Source organism: Mizuhopecten yessoensis, unplaced genomic scaffold (assembly GCF_002113885.1).
Source record: "Mizuhopecten yessoensis strain PY_sf001 unplaced genomic scaffold, ASM211388v2 scaffold7269, whole genome shotgun sequence".
NCBI lineage: Eukaryota > Metazoa > Mollusca > Bivalvia > Pectinida > Pectinidae > Mizuhopecten > Mizuhopecten yessoensis.
Window position 1 is genome coordinate 276,416 of NW_018406963.1, and position 20,904 is coordinate 297,319.

The 20,904-nt window shown below is 35.7% G+C and overlaps 1 protein-coding gene across 3 annotated transcripts in view; it reads right to left on the minus strand.

Annotated features, from left to right (window-relative positions):
* Positions 1-5,435: 5,435 nt before the first annotated feature.
* Positions 5,436-20,904, minus strand: part of LOC110453327 (beta-glucuronidase-like) — a 16,156-nt gene continuing 687 nt past the window's right edge. The window contains exons 2-12 of one of the 3 annotated variants that reach the window (XM_021502235.1): positions 19,879-20,055; positions 19,156-19,328; positions 18,374-18,516; positions 17,257-17,462; positions 16,127-16,267; positions 14,376-14,551; positions 13,167-13,316; positions 12,164-12,251; positions 10,744-10,920; positions 8,725-8,860; positions 5,436-7,156 (exon numbers count right to left, since the gene is read on the minus strand). In XM_021502235.1, coding sequence (XP_021357910.1) covers positions 7,146-7,156; positions 8,725-8,860; positions 10,744-10,920; positions 12,164-12,251; positions 13,167-13,316; positions 14,376-14,551; positions 16,127-16,267; positions 17,257-17,462; positions 18,374-18,516; positions 19,156-19,328; positions 19,879-20,055 — 1,578 coding nt within the window. In that variant the 3' untranslated portion in view covers positions 5,436-7,145. Of the gene's footprint in view, positions 7,157-8,724; positions 8,861-10,743; positions 10,921-12,163; positions 12,252-13,166; positions 13,317-14,375; positions 14,552-16,126; positions 16,268-17,256; positions 17,463-18,373; positions 18,517-19,155; positions 19,329-19,878; positions 20,056-20,904 lie in introns of those variants that run through there. The other 2 variants (XM_021502236.1, XM_021502237.1) reach the window with 2 other exon arrangements.

Sequence of the window (20,904 nt, forward strand, 5' to 3'; positions counted from 1 at the left end):
ATACTACCCCATACGACCAAGTTATGAACCAAATACTTCTTTATTACTGTGAAATGTCACAGTTATTTACTTCTATATGTCACATTCTATCTGGAAATATGCGATTTGGTGCAGAAAACATCACCGAAATGCCGTGACTAGGGGTTCGACGATTTACAGGAACGGGCAGAAATCTATTAATTTTTATATAGGCCTATACATTAATGAATATATATATTAGATCAGAGACGTATATAACACAGTTATGGCTTTATACGTCTCTGATTAGATACATTAAAGTATCATTATCGGGTATAAGATATATTTGATAAAATGATTGCAATTACATGATCGCCATTCGGGGCAGAATCGGACTAAATTATATTTATATTTATATTATTATATCTTTTTTATCGGGTACAAGATACGTCATTTGATAAAAGGATTGCAAAGAATTTAAAAAAAAGTATTGTATTGATATGGATCGGGCAAGAACGGTCGACGATTTACAGGAACGGACAGAAACGGGGCAGGATCGGACTTATTTATATATATTTATTGTATATATTTAATTATCCTTATCTGGTATAAGGTATATTTGATAAAAGAATTGCAATTACAGGAACGGGGCAGGATCGGAATATATATATATATATATATATATAAATTGCCAGGCCGAGGTTCCAATTTATGTCTCTGTTTTATTCTATAAAAAAGGGTTGTTCAGAGAATTATATATTACATATATAATAAATATGTATCTGAGTTATTTTCTCATTTATATATATGACATTGTTATTGCGATGTCATAACACCTGAAACATTGGAAATGACATTATGATAACTAAATTTTAATAACTTCATAACTTATACTCAACTCTTAATAAATAGCATGAATATATTTTGAGTGAATTAATTGGTGTTAATGTGTAGATTACAATCCCATCACGTCTACGATCTTAAAAAAAAGAAAATACGCAATTTTCCAACTCAAAAAAGGGACATCAATCTGAAAATTAAATATTATTCTATATGTAAATATAAGTTAATTGAAATACGTGTTTTACGTAAATAAATATTGAAGTCCATATGTTGGATTGTTAGGCCTTATCTGTTATAGAAAAACGATACTGTATATTAATTGTATATGTAAAGAAGAAAGAAACACGGTGAAACGCTTTAAGTTTCATTTTTTTTCAAAGGCCGATGTGGTCAAAACTGATTATCTAATTCCGTAATAGTAGACAATAGACTTCTTGTTCCAATGTTCAAGCTGGTTTAAGGAAAGGCTACTCTACAACTGAAAATATATTTATCCTTCATGCTTTAATATCTATATACGTTTCAAAAAGTAATTTTGGGGTTTGAAAATACCAATATGATTGAGAAATTACGTGTACAGTTTTGTTAAAGAATTTTAAACATACGTAGCTCCACAGCAAATATAATGGTATATGGTGAAACGGGTAGGTACTCGCTGGATATTGAAATTAAATCTAGAATGATAATGTTTTGGTATAAACTAATTACAGGTGAAAATAAATTGTCTAGTATAATGTACAAGCTTATGCTGAATTTACATAAAAATGATTTCGCTGATTTTAAATGGATTTCATATATCAAGAATCTATTCAATTGCACGGGACTAAGTTTATGTTTAAAATTAGATATTGTACACGGAATTAGATAAAGTCCGTGGTTATGCATTCATATAACTTGATGTTTTTAAAGACTTAAATTTGTTTAAATAAATTTGACGAGTATTTAGTAAGAGTAGATTTACTTTTCACGACCATGTATCTTTAGTATATATTGGAACAAATCTATATTTATACATATTATATCGATAGTTGTTATAAATAAAAAAAAATCCGTAGAATGTTCATGTACGTCAATACGTTTATAACGTTCATTGCATAATAAAATTATTTAAACATTTGTTCTAATTTAGTTGACTACAAGTAATTTTGGGGGAAATCCTCTATTTGCCAATTCTATTCAAAATTTATCTCCGTTTTCGTCTTCATTGCATATTCTATATATATATATATATATATAGTTAAGTCAAGTCAAGTCAATTTTGTTTATTATAGTGTCATATATCACAATTACATCGTACAAGTATATAGTTACACAGTATAAACACATATAGTTACATAATTTATAATATCATAATTTTGTTAAGAACAGCTATTATACATAATACATTAATAAATTAAAACAAACTATCACATGTGCCAATCCAGAGAGCAGGTGATTGGGACAGCCCCTACCTAACAAACTCCTGGATTTTGTCCTTACATATTACATACTATAATAGTTAAAAGGTTTCTTTTATATTTACTGCCTTAAAACATGATGTCTTTAAAAAAACAATAACAATGGTGATAAATAAAATGAATAATTTCCTAGTTCTACATTGTAGTGAAATTTAGATTTCCAAGGGTTGGGGAGCCCCCTTCCAGCGAGGTCTGCTAAATTCACACTAACTAGTAGCTAATTATATTTAAACGGAAGATTATTTTCATAAAAAAATGTTTCTGATTGACACCTGGTATCATATTTAACAAATGCATTAAATAGAAAATGTAATTGTATATGATGTTCAGCCTAAAATGGCTTACAAGACACTGTTTAAAATTATAACTAATCACATAGACTGCTACGTCTTCTGTACATATTATATAAGTGGTTTGCAAGTGGAATTTGTAATTCCTCGGAAGACATTATAAAATTAAATTATAATATATATATTTACCTGTAACTGTGATTTAGATCACGGACTTAGATGTTAAATAAAATTGCAACATCACGGTATCTACCATGTATCTATAGAGATCACATTTACTTGAGATGGCCAACGAGTTGAATAAAGTATATGTGTATACAGTATCTCTGGGAGTCGAATCAAGTTTTCATGTCATTTAGTATTTTGCTTTCGGATGATCAAAGACGTATATATTACGTAATGTAATATATACGTCTCTGGATTGATGTATAAGAAGCGTAACGTAATTCCTTTTATTAATCTATTTAATTTTTACATTACTTAATGACAACCTACTCGTCTACCCTTCATAAGATTGGTCAGGGAACTATATATGGAAAAAATATCTAGCTTGTCCAAAACAGACTATCTGTGAGTTAATCAAGTAATTGAAAGGACTTCGAATCATATACAATCCATATACTTTTTGAATTTCGTAGTATTTGAGTATCTAATTTAACTGAAGGTTCTTCTCCAGCATTGTTATATAATTGATACTGTTATGTTTAACAAAATTGAATAACTAACATTTATGAAAAGTAATTTAAAATTTTCTAAATATTTCCTGCTAAATTTATATATATGATCTTAATAACACCATTTTATGACATGAATAGAATTAATATAGTATCATGTAATTGCAATTCTTTTATCAAATATATCTTATACCCGATAATGATACTTAAATGTATCTAATTAAATATATATATTCATCAATGTATATATAATAATTAATAGTTTTCTGCCCGATCCTGCCCGTTCCTGTAAATCGTCGAACCCCTAGTCACGGCATTTCGGTGATGTTTTCTGCACCAAATCGCATATGTCCAGATAGGATGTGACATATAGAAGTAAATAACTTCAAGAAATGCGATATTTCACAGTAATAAAGAAGTATTGGGTTCATAACTGGATCGTATGGGGTAGTATTGGGTGGTATGGGGTAGTATTGGGTCATAGTCACGGCAATTCGGTGATGTTTTCGGCACCAAATCGCATATTTCCCGATAAAATATGGCAGATGGAAGTAAATAACGTCTACAAAGGTGATATTTCACAGTAATAAAGAAGTATTTGGTTCATAACTGGGTCGTATGGGGTAGTATTGGGTAGTATTGGGTGGTATTGGGTAGTATTGGGTAGTATTGGGTGGTATTGGGTAGTATTGGGTAATTAGACGTGCCGATTTATCAAACACATTTGGAGGATGATATCATGCATATGTTCAGATCGTAAATTTCAAACATTTACCTTAGAGTGTTGAACATTTTAAGTCTAATCTAAGATTAGGTGTTATGTTCCTGAAAATTAGGCCACGGCCCGATAATTAAGACATGGTTTTAAAATGTAGATGCATGATGCTCTAATAATACGCTAACATAATTTAGGCCATGGATTTACAACTTAGATGGTACTTAGTTAAGATAGACCATGAGTTTGTAATGTAGGTTGTGTTCTGTAAAGTTCTGTAAAATGGTAGTTTAAGTAAACTAGATTGTATTTCCATAACTAGATGCTAAAATAGAGAAATAGGACATAGAATTGATCTTTTAGGAGACATATGTCTCCTCGTGATTTTATACTCGGATTATAGAACAACCACACTTAGTATGGAGTATCATATATTGCTTAGATTAGTATATAATAGTGTATGAGGATCTTAAGTTTGCGGGCCTCATTATCTGGGCCCGTATTCTTGAAACCTTTCTCATGCTCAAACCAAGATACTGTGCTCAAGCCCAATTTCTTTTGCCAGTGATAAATTGATAAAAAAATAGTATCTTGTCAAGAAATCTCGAACTACTTTAAGCCGATAACAGTTTCCAATGTTTACACTTGACTTTTTGACCGTGTTGAATGATTTAAGTGAGTTACAGGAAAGTCGGCCTGAGCACAAAAAGCATTCTTGAGCATGAGTGTGGTTTTATGAACACGGCCCTCGGCAATGGTATCTACTTATGCCACTTCACAATTAACATTCTGATCACACATAAAGTTGTGTGAAATACAGTCATGTAAAGAGTCTTTGTTTGTTTGTAGTTTAACGTCCTCCCAGCAGTCAGCTGGGTCACACGAGGACGGTTGCCTAGGAGACACTTCCGGAGAAAGAAAGTAGACTGGGAAAATAGGAAACAAAAAGACCCCAAGTGTCTCCTACCTGTCCTCATCATAGAAGACAGGAAAAAATATCCCTGATTGTGCAGTGGGCCCTACATTAGTCGAGGTGTTCAATACATATATTTAATGGGATATAGCAGGTATATTATTGATTTTTTTCCAATGTCCCCTGAAAGATGACAAGGAAGAAACCATCCCTGATTCTGAGGGCGATTGGGCACATAAGTCGCCTCCTACAATCATGTAATGGGATACAGCAGACCTATTATTTCCTTTAACAGACATGGGCTATGTGAAGAATCAAATCATAGCATATACAAGTGTATATACAACAACAAACGTAAATTTACCCATAAATAAAAACAAGAATATGAAATTCTTGAACTGTTTATGTTTACATGGGTTTTTATTATCGACACAAGCAAGGTGATATTTTAGGAGGCCACAAGCTGAGTTATCTAAAGAAAAGTCAAGAATTGTTCTGTTATATGACACATTACATATAAAATCTGGTTTCACACTTACAGATTTTAGACAAAGTTTCAAAATATTTTTGCTGTCCTGCCAAATAATCCTTGAAGCTATCTACGGAGTCCTCAATGATTTGTTTGCATATTTTTAAACTTTTTCCAATTAAGTTCTGTTGGAAGGAATATTCCGCTATGCTACCAAACTTTAATGATTATTCCTTTTGATTATCGGACAGCTGTTTGTTGCCATCTGCCATTGTTTTACTGCCCGACTATCGATCCTTCTGCTTTCTGATTGGTTAAATATCATTTGCCAAAGAAATTTACCTATCTCTCCTTTAGTTGATGTTACAGGCTTGGTTTGGTTTTATATTGTTTAACGTACTATAGCATAGTTTAATCACAGAGAAGCAGAAACGAACATCATATAACAATAATAAAAAAAAATTCAATATACACACATCAACAAAGAAAACAATCGCAAGCAATCCATCTCTGGACACACTTTTGTATCAAAATAATACAAAGGGCCATAACTCTATTTATAATGAGACACATAACCCTATATCTGTCCTCGACACTCAATCCTCACAAGAGGTACATTGTACTAACATACAAGATGTAGAAATCAATAAACTATATGAGATATGCCAAGTACAAACTTATTCACCGTAAAACAAGGGCGATAACTCTGTATAAAGCAAGACACAATTCCCAATTTTAGCTGCATATATAATTGAAATATTTGTGCATGAAAATGTAAAAATACTCCTGATAATGTGACGGACTGGCTGACTATTGGACAAAATGCAAACCTAAAGACACCTCCAGTGTATCTGATGGGGGACCAGCAATAACCATGAGCATGTACCACAATAAAAATAAAACCCATTTGTGACCCACACAGGTACTCCATTTATACAAATGAACATATAAAACTTCACTCTCTATGAAAGACTACAGCACACAGGTACATTTTTGCCCAGTCAAATATTTGCCCTTCACTGGTAAAATCTTTATTCACCCCGTGTAATTTACCCTTCACACGTAACTACTATATATAGGGTAAATTGTTTACCAATATTCGCTGTCCTGATAAATTTACCCTCATTGTGGAAGGCGAAAAAGGCGAAATTAAACTGCAGCGAGACTTTCCCGGTGTACAGTATATCATAAAGCACCACATGTTTTTCACACATTACTCTTTAAGAGTTAAAACAATTAATCTCGACACATATAAAGACAGAATTTCTGTATATATACACTTAAAATACTGACTGTAGTATAAAGAAAACAATAATTCTCTGGTCCCAGCATTAGAATCCTGAGGGTGCCACTCTGTGTTTAGTATGTACAAACAGCAATATACACACTATCTCTATGAAAAGACCACCCATGTTTAGAAACCATTTTACGCTTCCCTCATTATTGTGATTTCATTGGGAACTGAACTTGTAGTAGGAGATCTAAACCACCTGTGTTGAGAGACCACATTTTGACTTTCAAACAGTGGGCCCTTAAAACAAGTTTGACTGTACAGTATAAGTGACTTTATAAATGCATTTCAGCAAAAAGTAATTTTAAACAAAATTTAGTAAATATTGGCTTCTGAAAACCTGTTAAATATATAAACCTAGGACCAATGAAGCAATAGAAAAAGAGATTTTTTGTTGTCATGGTAACTGACATGCATTTCAATAAACTCTATCCACAGTTCTGTTCATGAGGTTGTAGTATCTTCGTCTCACAAGGTGAGCTGCAAATTTGGGTTGTCGCTGACGTGTAAACAGACCTTTGTGGCAGCCATAAGGTCATCTAACTTCTGTAAACATAAGTAAATATGTGTCACTAAAACATGATAGGAAACATTTCTGAGGGACGCTGAAACAGGAAAAGATGATACAGAATGAGATTGTAATGGAAATTGTTAATTGTGAAATGTATTGGGGAAATGGAAAGAGTGCTGAACGAGAAGGAATTTTATCTTTAGTACTGAAATGGAAGGAATGTCATTTTCAGAGTAAATTGTGCTAAAGGGGGATTTTAAAATCATAAGTGGAAATGGTGCTAGGGATTGGGGTTATCACAGGAAGTGGAAATGGTGCTAGGAATTGGGGTTATCACAGGAAGTGGAAATGGTGCTAGGGATTGGGGTTATCACAGAAAGTGGAAATGGTGCTAGGGGTTGGGGTTATCACAGGAAGTGGAAATGGTGCTAGGAATTGGGCTCATCACAGGAAGTGGAAATGGTGCTAGGAATTGGGCTCATCACAGGAAGTGGAAATGGTGCTAGGAATTGGGGTTATCACAGAAAGTGGAAATGGTGCTAGGGATTGGGGTTATCACAGGAAGTGGAAATGGTGCTAGGGATTGGGGTCATCACAGGAAGTGGAAATGGTGCTAGGGGTTGGGGTTATCACCTGAAGTGGAAATGGTGCTAGGGATTGGGGTAATCATGGAAGGTGGAAATGGTGCTAAATGGGGAAATTGTTTTAATAGAAAGTGAAAATGACTGCAAAGAGAAGGGATTATAGCCAGGGGAGTAAGTATAGTGGTAATGGTGCTAAAAGGGAGGACTAGTATCAAGGGAATTGGTCAGTGCTGAAGACGGCGGTGTTGGGCCATACAGCGCGCTCTAACAGACCACAACACCACGCATTAACAGCCATTATGACACTTGAAATCAAGGGAATTGGAATGAATTTATGACAGAGAGCTTACTTACATCAAAATTGAAAAATAATAGGGGGAAAAAGGCACAGGTGGCTATGGGATTTTGGATGCTGAAATAAGAGTAAAGGGAGGGCACTGTGTGCTATATACATGTATTATAACTTAAATACTTCAACACTCTATTTGACTTTTTTGCGGATATCAGTAATAAACACAAAACTAATCTTACAGCAGTAGGTTTCCACTAAAAATAGTCAATATTAACATAAACATTTGAAATGCTTTCACAATGTAATTCAGATGAAAATTTTACTTTGAAATATTACTCAAAAGATTGCAAAGTGATATTTCTTTCCTCTGAGTGAATTTAATAGAATTTACCTTGATCAATTGAATATATGTCAAGGTCATTCATTTGAACAAACTTGGTAGCCCTTCATCCCAGCATGCTACAGGCCCATATCAGTACCCTGGGCCTTTCGGTTATTGAGAAGAAGTTGTTTGAAGATTTTAAGGCATTTGACCTCTGTGACCTTGAAAGTTGGTCAAGGTCATTCATTTGAACAAACTTGATAGCCCTTCATCCCAGCATGCTACAGGCCCACATCAGTACCCTGGGCCTTTCGGTTATTGAGAAGATGTTTAAAGTATTAGGACGGACGCCACGCAATGGCAAAGTGATATTTCTTTCCTCTGTGTGAATTTAATAGAATTTACCTTGATCAATTAAGAAATCTGCGAAGTTCCAGATCATTTCTCCAGCCAGAGTTTTCCCCTTGATCTTATCAAATGCCTTATGATGAGCAGCCAGCAGATCATTTTGGTATTCTTCTGAGTAGGAGAACGATGGACTCTGTACGAAAAAAAAAATCCACTGTGTCACCAAAATTAAAACCTTTCTCGAATTCATTACAAGGTACATCACACCCAATGGTCCTTACATTTTCCTTGCAAAAACATTTCCACAACCCTATCTTCGACTTTGAAGTTGCACTTTGACATTCCAATCCAACCAGTTTATTTAAGCATTGAACTGCTATCAATTGGCATGCATACACAATATGAATGCCAACTGGACAAAGGGAAATTCAATGAAGCATGCTAGCACTTGATGCTGGATTTGCCTTTGTCCAGTTTGAATTCATATTGCCTTCAAATGCCAACTGAAAGCAGTTCAATACTTATACTTACCATTTTTGGAATCTGTTCATCGCATAAAAAAATAAATTTCACTTATTAATATATGACTCTCATTTTTCCCACACGCTGATTGGTCAAAACACCTCTTATAGGTCTAAATATATTAGAATGTTACAGCGAAACCTACAGAATCCGTGCACGCGAGGTGAATGTAACAGTCCAACACCCTGTCGGGCGCCTCGAGCTCACAGGTGAATATTACAATCCAGTAACCTGTGCTGCAATTTTTGACCAATCAGAAGCGCCGATTAATTGTCGTTGCCTCACTGGAGTGAAAATGGCAAACGACAGTGTAAACAAACCCGGCTTGTCAAGATTTGGAACTATTTCCGATGACCAACTTAAAACTACCTTGGTGCAAAAGGATGCTAGAAACACTGTTAAAGCTACTGACACATCCGTTTGTGTATTGCGTGAATATTTGAAAGAAAAAGCAATAGACACAGACTTTGTTGACATGCAGGTGCTTGAACTCTGCAATGTTCATCGGAAGTTTTATGTGGAAATGAGGTAGAAAGACAGTGAAAACAAAATCAACGTAGTTCTCTCTTTAGTATCCGGCATGGTATCAACCGATGCCTTTCGAGTGTCGGTTGTAACATGGATATAGTACATGGCGCTGAATTTACTGAAGGCAACAAAGTGTTTGATGCTGCAACGAAACAACTCAAGCGTGAGGAGAAAGGTGGAATTGTGCATCATCCCCCAATTGTTGTATTTTATATTAAATAAATACTAAATTTGTTTGATTGAGTTTTCTCCCATTTACTCACATTACACAGTATGGTGTTTTTTATCTGTTATTAACAGCTACTGTAATATAAGGTCATTTTAATTGCAAAGAGACACATATTCTGTGTAGGCAGAATTTCATTGCAGGTCCCATAATCATGGTGAAATAAGCTAAGTATGGATTTGTGCTACACATGGTTAAGTTTATAAAAATATCATATAATAAAACAGTTATTGACCTGTTTTCAGGTGAATACGAGGATTTATTAACCCTCGAAGGAGTCGATATTTCCCTCGGCCTCTGGCCTTGGGAAATATCAATTTCTCGGGTTAATAAATCCTTGTATTCACCTGAAAATAGGTCAATAATTGTATATTATTATTCAGCAATTAGTTCAAATAATGTATGTATCATGAAAGTGAAAAGAACAGTCATCGCCCAGGGAGGGTCAGTGGTATCCAACGTAGCAATTATGACGTCAACAATTGGTCCATGACAATCATAGCCTATATGAATGCCAACTGAATTTGGTAGGGTTATATAGTGGCAATGCCATATGATGGTAAATATAATTGTATTATCTAGTAGCTGTGTTTAATATTAGTTTGGGTGAAAGATATAACACCAATCATGAGATTTTTTGAACTGTACAAAAGAATCACAACAGACATGGATAAACCAACATGCCCCTGCAACTGAACGATTTCAAATAGGAAAAGTTTTACAACAGAAATTATAATAAAAGAAAAGACCTAAGTTTGATTTGGTAAAAGATAATTGCTCTCTCGTGTAAGTCAACTTACCACATGAAGGCCTGGGAGTGACTCTGCCCCGTACTCCGACACCATCACAGGTTTGTTGTAGTAAGTGTGTAGAGCCCCGATAACATCCTCCACACCGTATTCAATGACCTCCGTGTGGCCGTTTTCGCTGTACCAACCAAAGTAGATGTTTACACACACCACATCTACCTGACTCATACGATATTGTCTTTTTTATTAAAAATTCTCTTCTGCCTCACTTAAACTCATTCAAACCTCAGAATATTGAGTCTGAGATTGAAGGACCTTTACTGCTCTTTTGTTATTTAAAGGTGACAGTATATGATCACAATACATCTCCAGCAAATAGGCAGGCAAACACACATAGGGAGATATTAGCCAGGTGGCATAGAACTTGCAGTTAGCGCCTGATAAGGCAGCTCCTCAAAATTGTATTGATTTGTGTATTATTTAATGTGTATGTTAATTGTATTGATTGTATAAATTGTATATCTATGAACTGTAAAGCACTTTAGAGTGTCATTTTCTAGCTAGATAGAGCATTATATCAAATGTTGTATATTTGAAAACTGTATCACAACAAAATATCTCCAACAAGATCAGTGTGAAATATTACAAAACTATACTATCATAAACAAGAGGCACAATGGGCCTGCATCGCTCACCTGGTATTAATCTCACACTTGTAATATTAAAAGTGGACTAAAATAAAGCTACAGGCAAAATATCAGTGTTTGATTCATACGAACCTATTAAAAGATTTAAACATATGATGCATGTGAACTTGAATGTTGAACAAGGACATAAGGTTGAACAGAGTTGATAGTCTTCCAACCCAGCATGCTTCTGGCAAAATATCATTACTCTGGACCTTTTGGTTATACAGAACAAGTCATTTAAAAATGTAAACATATATTGACACCTAGCTGTGACCTTGAATATGGGCGAAGGTCATTCACTTGGTAGTCTTTCATCCCAGCATGTTAATGGCCAAATATCATGACCCTTTGCCTATTGCTTATTAAGAAGTCTTTTAAAGGTTTTTAACATATTTGACTCCTGTGACCTTGAATATATGTCAAGGTCATTCATTTGAACAAACTTGGTAGGCCTTCATCCCAGCATGCTACAGGCCCATATCAGTTCCCTGGGCCTTTCGGTTATTGAGAAGAAGTTGTTTGAATATTTAAAGACATTTGACCCCAGTGACCTTGAAAGTTGGTCAAGGTCATTCATTTGAACAAACTTGGGAGCCCTTCATCCCAGCATGCTACAGGCCCACATCAGTACCCTGGGCCTTTCGGTTATTGAGAAGAAGTTGTTTAAAGTATTAAGGACGGACGCCACGCAATGGCATAAGCTCACTTACCCTTCGGGCAGGTGAGTTAAAAACACTATACAGTCGTTGAGAAATTACTATAGAAATTTGTTAAATACATACCACATGGTCGGTGTGAGGGTTTACATTATTGGAAGCAAAAGTTAAAGGTCGATAAGGATCCAACTGCTTCGTGACTTTGATGACCTCCCTGGGGTGAAATTTAGAAAGATAAATCTGATGTATGTTTAGAATACTTATATTGCTCATCTTCTCCAAGAACTGACCCTAAGCCTGGATCTACACTGGTACACCAACCCAAAATGAGGCAACACACCTACATGCCTACATTGTACCTACATAAATTGCAAAATGAGGCCCAGATTTGAGCTCCTACCAAAGGTGAAGCAAGTAGACTTTTATGCTTATATCTAATGAGAGGGTTTTACTCCGGGGCCAGCACACCTATCCAAATAGTGATATTTGTGGCCAAATTTTGGCCTTTCCCCCCAGGAGAACTTAAGCTACATGTACAGTATATGTCCCAAAAGTCATTACACATTTTCCAAAAAAGGGCGAAAAATTTGATGATTTACATGTACAGTATGAAGCCTGCACCTGTACATCTTCATATGATGAGGGCCCACATCTGCACACTTAATAAATTTGAAGCCCTAAATCTGTATACATATCCGAAGTGAGGCCCCACACCTGTACATCTAATACATGTGAGGCTGAAATAAGTTACAAATAGGTATAACTTTTCGATACCCAAATTAAAACTTTAAAACTGCACCTGTGTACCAGACTCCATGTCTGTTAAATTAACCAAAGTGAGGCCCCACACCTGATCACCTACCCAAAGTGAGGCCCCACACCTGATCACCCACCCAAAGTGAGACCCCACAAAGTGAGGCCCCACACCTGTACACCTACCCAAAGTGAGGCCCCACACCGATACACCTACCCAAAGTGAGACCCAACACCTGTCCAAAGTGAGGCTTCACACCTGTCCAAAGTAAGTCTCTACACCTTTACATCAAATAAATGTGAGGTCCTGCACCAATATACCAGGCTACACATCTGAACATTTAATCAAAGTGAGGCCCCACACCTGTACACCTACCCAAAATGAGGCCCTGCACCAGCATATGATGACAGAGGCTCATTGCCAATAGACCACAGGATGACTGAAGGGCGATTCTTGTCTCGTCGCACCAGTTCCATCATGGACTTTTTGTGAAGATACAGTGTTTGGTTGTTGTAATTTACTGGTCTGCAATACATCAATAAATGATTTAACAAAATGAAACCCTCTGAGAATTCTATCAAAGAAGATGACACTATACAAATGTACCTTTGCAACATTGCCAATAAGGTCACTGTATACCTGGACATTTTCGCTGCAGTTTCATTTTTGCCTTTTTCGCCCTCTGTAATGAGGGCAAATTTATCATTACATCTAATATAGGTAGATAACATAATAATTAAAGTCATTTTATGTGAAAGTTGATATATTAACACTTGGCGAAAATTGAGTTTATGGAAGAAGGGTGAAAGTTTCACTAGGCAAACATTTCCGGATATACAGTATACACATGCTAATAATGTGCTTAAATTCCAGTATGTCAAAATAAGCACAGTAAAATCCATCTTTCTCAAACACCAACGTTCGTCTACCAGTTTGCTTGGTCTGAACTCTGTTTCTACAGATTCCCTGTAAAGTAGCCTCTAAGTGCACTAAAATAGTCATAATTTGAATTATCTTGTATTCCTGTAACTTTGATATCCCCCAACACCATGGTCTTATATTAGTTTTAATTCCATCTATTGCATTGTCTATTGTCGTTACATGATTGCTATATATGAATAAGTATTTTAATAATTTCGTTTCTTATGAAATGTTGCAGATCTTCTCTATTCTCCTCCTTTTCTTTCTATTACTTACATATATATCATTGCTATTAGCGACATGCTAAACATTAGCAGAGCTGTTCAAAATCTTTCCTGATGTAAAATAGATCAGTACCTAACAGTCTCAACCCAACCTCAGATTTGTAGAATACCATGTATTTCTCAAACTATCAATCTAGACCCCACAGGTTCGAGTTAGTGGGGTTTCCTGTATTTGTACACGAATACGATTTCGGACAGCTTTAACCCATTTAACCCTAAAGTTGTATTTGAACCTTACCATATCAAAGACAGGGCAAGTCCAGTTTCAAAATGTAGGGGTGAATGAGTTAATGACAGTTTATGTCTATACATCATACATTTTGTGCTCGCTATTATGGATAAACTTTAGCAGACTCACACAAGACTATGACAAACTCACTCTGTCAAACCAATGGCTGGACACTCATCAATGACTACAATGCCTAACTGGTCAGCTTGGTCCATAATCTCATCAGCGTAGGGGTAGTGGGAGGTTCTGAAACAGTTGACACCCAGCCACCGTAACAGACTGAAATCACGGACGACCATAGCATTGTCCACACCTTTACCTCTCACCTGTAGAATAGAGAAAATAAACTGCTTGTAGATATAATCAGATTTACAACCGATACACATCTAGAGCTTGAAAAAATTACGTTGGGGGTAAGACAGAAAAGGTCGCGACCCAAGGGGTAAGATTCTGTAATGCCTAGCCCGAGGCTTTGGTGAGGGCTTGACTTTTAAGAATCTTACACCGAGGGTTGAGAAATTTCTATCTTATTCCTAATGTGGTGAATTATTAGTTTTCTTCCACATCAAATGTAAGTGGTTATTTCATGAAATGCATACGTTGATTTCATAATTTCCAGCAAAATCAGAAATGTCTACATGATGTCATGCAATTGTTATGACAGGGGAATCCGCCCATAATACCCTAGGGTATGACAGTTGTATCTTTCTATGACCGTAAGTGTGGATATCTTTGTCAATGGGGGAGAAAGAAATGTGGCATAGGATTACGGTCGCCTTCTAGCTTTGAGCTAGAGGGAATTTCCCTTTAGCTCAGTGGTAGAGCGTCCGACTGTGAACCTGGAAATCGAGGTTTCCATCCCCGGTGTGGAAACACACTATTCTCTTTCCAGTTACAGAAATATCAAACCCTCTAGTGTCCGATTCATTCATCAAGTTCACATCAGTTCTTAGTATGAAAAAATTCAACCGACTTAAATTTCTTTGTCTCCATCAATTTTAGTGAAATTCTAATAATGTTATAGATATATTTTGAAGTTATGAGTGCAGAATACTGTAAAAACCCATGTAATTTGCACACTTTTTTTCAGAAATTTAATACCCAAAGTGGGGGGTGCACAAAATACATAGGTATAAGCAATTTCAAGTTTTCATGAAAAAAATTCGACGATTCTGGCAGTCCGCCATCTTGGACAAGAGATAATCTCCTTTGGTACACAGTATACTTTTCAACAACATTAAGGTACAAATTGACATGATAAGTTAAATTTTGTGTATGGATATTTTCTGTGACATCTGCAAATTCTAGAAAAGTTATTGGCTAGGGCACTATAAAATGTGAAAGATGGAGATGTATGCAAAGACAAAGACACATGCAGTGTTGTGTGAAACTCGTGTTTGTCTATGCAAATTACAGTAATGGCTACTAAGCGGATAAAAGAAACTGTAACCCAACACAAACTGTTAGACATAAGATACTGTATTTTAATTCATTCCATTTCAGAATATTTATTGTTCAGATCTTAGATGCAAAGGAATTGGGCAACAGGCAAAGCCTATGAGCGCCCTCTCCTTACAGTTATAAACAGTTTACACACATCATATTGAATTGAAGTAATGATAAAAACATGTATATTATGTACATGAATATTGATATTTACATGTCATTATTAATTTTTTGATAATTGTTGTACAAAAACTGGATTTTACAAAAAATGGCAATTAAAATTATGCTGGTGGACAGCACATAGTACAATTATGTACTGGTATCATTCCATACAGCAAAGTCATGTGAAAAAAGATAAACAAGTAAGTGCAATCTAGTAAAAGCGTCTTGTATCTTTAATGAATCTCTGGACCATCTCCAAAATACTTATTTTAATTCAAACCTTATAAACTTACGTCATAGTCTTCGTGTTTGCCGACACCATGACAATAGAACGACCTTTTGTTGATGAGGATTCCGTTGTTGCTAAGTGACACAGTTCTGAAGCCGAACGGCAGACGATAGACATCGGTGGTGTTCTCCGACTTCAGGGTCACCTGTCAATCATACATTAACTTGTCAATATAATAGGTTTTATCTCATAATTTCAAAGTTTTTCTTTTAAGGTGATCTTTCCTACATATTTTAAAATCGTTAGTTCAGGAATAAAACACTATTTATTGCTTATGGTAGCACAAACATAATTCATATTTACCATATTCTTTGTAATTAGCACCAGGGGTGCTTGTTAAGAGAAACTGGATTGGGTCGATTGTTGGCAATCAGGTACAGTATAGCTCAATTAGTCAGGGCGTCCGTTAGTCCGAATTATTCTGACGTTTATTCGACTTTTTTCATATCAGTCTGTCGTCGATTAACGTTGACGACAGACCGATATGAAAAAAGTTGATAAAACGTCAGAATAATTCGGACTAGGCGTCCGTCTAGAGTTTGACAGGGGGTCCCAGGTTCAAATCCATGTCTAGCAGTGCATTTTTCACCTGTTACAGTATTCTCATTAATTACCTACTATGTAGGTTAGATTATAATTTTTGTTGCTGTTCACCCTTTTACTAATGTTGTTGGACATTCTTTTGAGAGAGACCTGTTTAATTTATTTAAAGATACAGTTTACATCAACTCTGTGAATGCAAAATACATTATTTTTTATTATAGTGCAAATATGCCCTAAATATTTTCTCACTTCAATTGAATCTTTAAAGACGTTTTTCATTTTCCATGTTATGTTTTTCTCTACTTAGTTTAATGTGTGTTTTCGTTAGACAAAAACTTAATGCTTTTCTCCTGTGATTTTTTTTTATTGAATACTAGAGTGAAATATAATTCTACCAATAGAATTTACATTTTTTTATCTTTAACTGGTGAAAAATTCAATTTTCAATAAATCTTGCAGTGAAAAAAATATTACGACCACATATTTTCCAATTACATTTTTGTAGGCAGCAAACAAGTATACAATACTTTGCAGATTTGTAAACAATAAGTGGAAGAACTTATTTTCTTGGGATATTTTTGGGACACTAACCTGCATTGTGTACAGATATGCAGGTGAGGATTCATTCATGGAGAATGGCCACCAAGCTTGAACGTTTTCGACCTTGACTTGTCCCTGAAGGTCAGCACTCAAAGCAACGGTCATTCCTTTTTTTGACAGAATTTCTACAGCAACTTTGCACAGTTTTACATTAGGGTTACACAGCCCACCAGGCACAATGCTCCAGGACAGTATTCCTGCAACAGTAACAAGTTTACTTAACTCATTCACCCCTGAAGACACATTTGAACTCTTCCAGATCAAAGTTTGGAATAGTTCATTATGAAATTTCTGGGGTGAATCAGTTAAGGGCTGTCAAAATACGCAAACCGTGTATCATGATAAATGAATGTATTTTAATTTGTATCACAAAACAGTAAAACCTTGTTTAACCGCCACCTTCTGTTCTGGGCTATTTTGTTGGTATAAAGAGGGTGTCAGTATAACAAGGGAGTCAACACAGAGCACCATAACAACATCCTCATCCATAGGACGTGGACATAAACAACAATTGTATGTACATGTACAGTCAAATTTGTATTAAAAGAGAAATTTAAAATGGGTTGTTAAAATTTGACTTTTTGACTTTTTACAGAATGAGACCCAGTCTACCAACCAACCAATGATCAANATACCAACCAACCATGATCAAATGATTAAACAAAAAATTGAGTGTTTGAGACAAATTGTAATTTCACCTCTGTGACTTGCTAGAGAGCTTAGAATACTAAATGTATATACTTAACTGTATTTCATCAATATCCTGTGCAATTTAAACTCAATTATATCTAAGAAGTTGCTTTTGAAATACTTCCTCCAATGGTCCAGCAAATGAGATCATGTTTTTTGTTTCGTTGTTTAATGTGCAGTGGAAACTCCGGACAGTCGGGTTAAGATTGGATGGCATATAGTTGCCATAGAACAGACCAGTATCATTGTCCTTAGTACATGTCATTGTGAAGTTCAGAGACATAAGTTATTAAGAAATATTTCATATTTATAAGAAATTAAAACTGGGACCCTGAAATGATTAGAAGGAGTAAAGCAGTCTTTTGAAAGATTTATCTCCCTTGCCCTATGCCCCATTGTCCATCTTTATTAGACTTACCGTTATTCCCAGATATATCAGTGTGGATTGTAATGTCGTCTATATAGGTAGATGGAGTTGTGTACAGTTTTACCGGACGGTCAATGCCTGCATAGTTGAAGAATCCAAACTGCAAAATTTGTACAAAATAGTCCTTTGGATATCTGAAATAAACGAAACACGGAAAAATGTAATCTTAATTAATAAACTTTGATCACTGCATCAATACCTGGATTTAAGGATGAACCAGGCTTTGAGGGTGGAGGAAAACTAGAGTACCCGGAGAAAAACCACCAACCTGCGGCCAGTACCTGTTGCCTGCTCCAAGTAGGTCTAAAACACACGACCCAGTTGTAGAGGGCTAGTGATTGTAGGCAGGCGGACAACTTAACTACTCTGCGTACCCCCTGACAGGGATTCTTGGATAAATTGGGTTTTCCTGTACTCACCCTGGCCCAGATTTGTACTGTATTTTCTACCCAGTGGACAGTGTCTGGTGTCAGGGAGTTTTTGATAATGTGGGTTTTCCTGTACTCACCCTGGCCCAGATTTGTACTGTACCTTAATTTACACATTGGACAGTGTCTGGTGTCAAGGAGTTTTGGATAATGTGGGTTTTCCTGTTTGTACCCTGGCCAAGACTTGTACATGTATATTCTACCCAGTTGACAGTGTTTGGTGTTGGGGAGTTTTTGATAATGTGGGTTTTTCCTGTACTCACCCTGGCCCAGACTGTACTATACTCCTACCCAGTGGACAGTGTTTGTGTCGGGAGTTTTTGATGTGGGTTTTCCTGTACTCACCCTGGCCCAGACTTGTGCTGTATTTTTCCTGGAGGGAGTGTGTATGGTGTCAGAGTGTTGTTGACAGCCACTGTTACTCTATTGTGTCCCCCAAATTGAGCAACAGGCCCAATGTTCCCTTCAAAGGGCAAATGTCCCATTTCATGTTCCGCCACTTGTACGCCATTCACCCACTGAAAAAGAACATATCAGCATGTTGAACTATCTTTTCACATTGTAACATAATTCTTTCAATGCATTGAACCATACATTTAGTTTTTAAACTATTGTATAAAGTACTCATATAAATCAGCATATTGATTCATATATTTATCATTTATGTACTTTTGATTCGTTGAGGCACAGACATAGATAACTTATCTAATTCTGTGGTTAAGGTCATGATCAGTATCACTTTCTAAGGTCCATATAACCATATTTTGACCAAAATGAAAGTCCTAGGTTCATTGTTACACTGTATAAGATATGAAATAATGTTTAAATCATTAACAAGATGGAACCTATGAAAAATTATATGGAGGAATGTGCTGCCTTTCAGAGACATAAAAAGTCAATGACAATGAACAAAGCACAATGAAAAAGTATTAAAAACCCATGTAGGAACTTCAGACAAGATGAGGTCAGGAACTGAAAATACTAAACTTCAGCAGAAACCTACAATATATACTGAAGACTCTTCACATATATTTGTACAAGATGACGAGTATATTGTAAAAAACAAACCACGATGCTATAGTAGCGGACACTCTCCAGTCTCAGGATGACGCGCTGACCAAGCCACGATGATGGGACGTAGAACTCTCGGTCATACCAAACCCAGCCGATAAAGTCCCGCAGTGATTTGTCCTGTGTGATGTCATTGTAGCTTGATGGTACTGGCATGGGGATCACGGGGCCTGTCTACACACAACAGAGATCGAGTTATATACACTTTCCAATTGATAAAGGCAGCACATTATAAATAATTTGATAATACACTGTACTTCATATGAATTAAATTTTATAGTGGGTTACAAATTATACATCATGGCTGATTTGTGCTATTTTGTTTCTTCATTATTTTACATTGTAAAGAGGCAAATGAATGCTAATTATTGCCAGTCTCATTTGTATTAAATGGAATGAAGGAACTATAATTATCGTCCCTCCATGGCAAGTAAATATAACAAGAATAACCATTCCTTTAATTTGACGTTCCGTAGCTTCTCTAGAGACCAAGCTATGGCGAAGGAACGAATGAATGAAGACAAGAATTCCACGGGAGTGGATGTGTCGCCTGCTCGGTGCTTTTAGTAAGAAAAGTGTTAAAATAACGAAGAGACGAAATGGCAAAAAATCAGACACCATTATACATATATATACAATATATACATATATATTTTATAGTGACATTGCTCAAAGGCCTAGCAAGATTACCATAAACATAAAGATAGATCTATGTTACTTTATATTAATAGATGTTATAATATGTGAATGAAATTATGAAATTTAGAAAGTAAATTATGTTTTGAGTTTTCAAAGGATTGTAATGATATATTATAACCTTTGACCACTTGCTGACACCTAATTCATTTTTACTGTAATATTACAGATTATGAGAACTGCAAAAATATTAAGCTTTTCTGAAGTTTGATGTGTTTAATTGTTTTTGCAACACCTGTGATAAAGTCAATAACAGAATTCATTCCACATCTCGTTATAGTGGCTGATTCAGATGCATAGTATGCTGGGGGGGGGGGGGGCCGGGGG